The sequence below is a fragment of the Carex rostrata genome, chromosome 17 (genome assembly GCF_964058835.1).
Source record: "Carex rostrata chromosome 17, lpCarRost1.2, whole genome shotgun sequence".
In the NCBI taxonomy this organism is placed as follows: Eukaryota; Viridiplantae; Streptophyta; class Magnoliopsida; order Poales; family Cyperaceae; genus Carex; species Carex rostrata.
Genome location: NC_135934.1, coordinates 7214257 through 7218207, shown reverse-complemented (window position 1 = coordinate 7218207; position 3951 = coordinate 7214257). Strand labels below are relative to the sequence as shown.

General features: G+C 33.3%; 1 protein-coding gene across 1 annotated transcript; it reads right to left on the bottom strand.

Moving 5' to 3' along the window:
• Nucleotides 1-281: 281 nt before the first annotated feature.
• LOC144568382 (signal peptidase complex subunit 3A-like) lies at nucleotides 282-2398 on the bottom strand. The gene is made up of 6 exons (XM_078318716.1): nucleotides 2223-2398; nucleotides 1803-1850; nucleotides 1514-1576; nucleotides 1209-1262; nucleotides 1033-1119; nucleotides 282-565 (listed from the first exon to the last, which is right to left on the bottom strand). The coding sequence occupies exons 1-6, from the start codon at nucleotides 2346-2348 to the stop codon at nucleotides 431-433; spliced, it is 513 nt and encodes a 170-aa protein (XP_078174842.1). The 5' UTR covers nucleotides 2349-2398; the 3' UTR covers nucleotides 282-430.
• Nucleotides 2399-3951: the final 1553 nt, after the last annotated feature.

The following is a 3951-nucleotide window of genomic DNA, read 5'->3' as shown; positions in this document are numbered from 1 at the left end:
AATAATCATATTGGATGGACTATCCAGATGAGTAGAAGCAAATGTACATTTTTTTTTTGTTTCCAGAATTGGACATAATATATGATTGAAATACATTAATGTCAAATTTAAAACTCTATTACGAAATCCGAACGATTAAAACATTTTTTACTGCGTACATGTCATATCATGATATTATGTTCAAAGACATGATTCATCTCTTAGATGGGTCACTTGAAAGCAGGGAGGAGAGCAGACAACTTACTCATAAAAAAATACAAAAAAACAAACAAACACAGAACTTCAACAAAAAATTAAATAAATAAAATTAACAGTTACCAAAAATGCACTTTATGAATTAGGTTTAACTTCAAATCTACCAGCACACAGAACACATCATACAACCTATTACTGGAATTAAAACTGAACTGATAACAAAACTTGTCGGATGCTAACTTTTAGTGGTGTAAGAGTTGGGGAGAGACAAGTAAGAGAGTGGCATTTTATCTCGAATCATTCGGCCACTTTTAGGCATAACATGCCAATGCAGCACTAGCCCGATTTTCTTACCGCGTAAATTTCTTCCCTATTTTTTTTCAAAAAGAAAAAGAAACATATTCACATTCATTTCATTTCAGCAAAGAATATAAATGTTCCTATATGATGACTAAAGTATAACTGTTTCACATTTTGGTGCCTAACTACACTCGAGTTCCCTTGAGTACATTTCAACATGTACCAATATGGTCATTTCCATATCAAAGGAGAAGAAAAACAAATGATCGATGCAAGTTATATTCTCCATTTACTTGGTATATCAAATTAGTTCATTTAATATAAGCGCTGACTCTAATTTTTTTCCATATTTATTTTAAAACAATCATTATGAGACTTAGATCCAAATAATTATGCCTAGAAATCTACAATAAAACAAAAATGAACATTCGCAAAACCAATTACACGATGAAGTTAAACTTTGTGGACTACTAAACCATATATGCAATATGATACAATAAAATACATGTCGAGTGACATGAAGTGAAAAAGACACACCTGGTCAATAAGAGGATACTTCGTTGGCACTTTCACTCGGAAACTGGCACGCTCTTTCTCTTGCACAATGTGGTCCCACAATGATACCTTGGGAAAAATGAAAATAGATAGGAACATTCATAATAGGTATTGGAAAATAGGAAGAAATGAGAAATGATAGGTAATATAAATGGTACCTGGTTAAGGGAGTTCTTTTCTGTCTCATATTCGGCAGCTAAGAAAACAAATACCTGCATTTGAACAAGGAAATTAGTAAATGAGTGAATGTGAGAATAAGAGTAACTAAATCTACCTGTTAAATTGCCATACTCCTTATTCTTGTTTGGTCTCTGACAATTGAAATACTCACCAAGAGTAAAAAAATTTAACAATAGGTTTTGGCCGAGAATTGCAAAAGCCTTTCAACAATTCAACCCTCAAAGCTAATTAACCCAATACCTTGAAATTCACAGAGTAAGAAAATAAAAAATAAAAGTATAACCTGTTTTGTGTTCCAGGTGAATATAGATTCCAAATTCATGGATATGTTTAGTGTCATTTTCACCTGCCAGGAGGTTAAAGCTTAAGTTAATTACTGTTCATTATACCAGTTCTTTTCACTGGTATCAAGAGATGCATCAGGAAATGTGCAAAATATAAAAATGAAGACAAAAAAATATGTCAAAATTTAAATAAAGCCATCAACAGTACCATGTAAAATTACTGTTCTATACAAAAACAGTACAACCAAGAAAGGACCTTTTTAAAATTAAAATAAAAATTCACAAAACCTCATCATTTCCATCAAGCTGTCTCTTAAATCGGTTTATCTTTACCACCTGCATGAGTATAATGGAAACAGTTAAAAAAATAATTTGGTTTCTCCCTAACAAAAGTTTCTCAATTTTAAGCAAATTATCCTAATATACGAGTAAAATAATTTCCTCCAAGAAAACTAACTTATGTACCAGTTGAACTGAATACACTAATAGTCTAATTTCAGTATCTACCTGTCTTTAAAATCTCCAATCTGACCCGTTACAACCAAACTCTATATTGCATTATGGAAGTGCCTTCCCATAAATCGACTAATTAATACAAAATGAAGATTATCACCCTCAATTCCCAAAAAATTCCCAAAACCCTAGTAATGACCAGAGATCCCAATTGAGAGAAATTCAATTAAAATTGAATAAAGTAGCGAACCAAACCTCGACATGCGCTTGAACGGAGGGGGAGTTGAAAGAATCGAGAAAGGAGGCGGCGGTGCACAGTGCTGCGAGGAGGATCGCAGCGATTGTGACGAGCGCGTTCGCTCTCTGCACTGCTGAATGCATTTCTCTTCGTTTCTTCTTTGTTATTCGGTTTTTTTTTCTATTTATTTATTTATGAGTCAAGTCTTTCCCAATTCGGGTTTTGTTGATCCGTGACCGCAACTGGAAGCGGATTAACCCGATCTACCCGATCCGATCAGAATTTTCGTTTGAAATATATTCGGGTAATGGTATTGACAGAGTATTTTGTGCTACGTATACCGCACGAATCATATACAGTTCTGTATTGGCTCTATTATCCGGGAGCTGCACGAAGCAATAAATGTTCTGCGACTTCTGTGACTTCTGTCAATGCGTTGCCATTTTTTCTGTTAGAGTCTTAATTTGTTATTAGAGATGAATTGAATATCTGCTGATGATTTAAAAGGTTGCTATTCGTTAATAATTTACAAGTGTATTATCGATCTTATCGATTAGTTGCGTATTAATTTTTTATTGTGTAAATATCATTCCATATTTAATTGGAAGTCGTTCAATTTGGACCTTGGTTAATTTGAAGTTGCTTCATAAAATTTTATTATTTTTATATTCATAATATACATATAGTAGTTTTAATCAAATTCTGAATGTCAGACGTCAAAATAAGAAAATTTTCTTAGAATTGTTAAAATTGTTAAATTAATTTATTATCAATGAATCCAAAGTCTATGTTCTTGTTAATTGACGTATATTATACTTAGTTATAGATTTTTAATCAATATAAGTTTGTTGGTGCATAAAATTTTCTATATCTTTTGTTATTGGCTTTTGTTTCCAAGGATTTCCTTATTTCCTCTGTCCGCCATCTTTTTATTCATCCTTTTTCCATCCTTCTATTTGCTTATTATATTAATATATCTGTCACTTAAAACTCCAAAATATGAATGATTATTTATTAATGCACACTAATTTTTAAAATAAGTATAGATTTATGGAGATCTGATAAGCCGAAATTGTATCTATTGAAACCTAGGGTTTGTTATGTAAATTAAGCTAAGTTTTGTTGAAATTAGGTTTGATTAGGTTAGAAATGTCCAAAAGTTCAAGTTACTGCCCTAATTATGTTTATTTTGCAGGTAATCAAGTGTTTGGAGCTTAAAGGAGCAAAACGGGTGATTTGTAGCAAGCCAGCACGAAGTTTGGAGCAGCTTTCACTTTCATTGCGGCTCGCAACAAAACAGACAGAGCCTTCTTCATTTCCTGCACTTTCATTGCAGCCCGCAACCAAATCCATTGCGGCCCGAAATGACTTTTACAGTTTCCTACACTTTCATTGCGGCCCGAAATGACTTTACAGTTTTCTGCACGACAAATTCTTAACTGCCTCCACTCATTGCGGCCCGTAATATATGTTATTGCGGCCCGTAATAAGGCGGTTCAGAGCCCAAATTTGCTATTTTTAGGGATTTATTTCTAGGTTTCGCTAGGAGGTATAAAAGGAGACCTGTAGAATAGATTAAGGACGTTTTTAGAGAGATAATTTCTGGTTTTGAACAAGGAAAAGCAAGGAAGAGAGAAGAAGGGAGGAGAGAACACCATTGATCAACCGGTTTTATTATTTTCTTTCCTTAGGAACTCTTTTACTCTTTTGATTTCATTTGTGTTTTAGCCATGACTGGCTAAAGGC

What these genes read in the sequence shown, in the direction of transcription:
- LOC144568382 (XM_078318716.1), bottom strand. Translation starts at nt 2,348, where the DNA reads ATGCATTCAGCAGTGCAGAGAGCGAACGCGCTCGTCACAATCGCTGCG. An exon ending in CCGTTCAAGCGCATGTCGAG is followed by an intron (nt 1,851 to 2,222) that starts GTTTGGTTCGCT and finishes ATACTCATGCAG; the next exon opens with GTGGTAAAGATAAACCGATT. An exon ending in AGCTTGATGGAAATGATGAG is followed by an intron (nt 1,577 to 1,802) that starts GTTTTGTGAATT and finishes ACCTCCTGGCAG; the next exon opens with GTGAAAATGACACTAAACAT.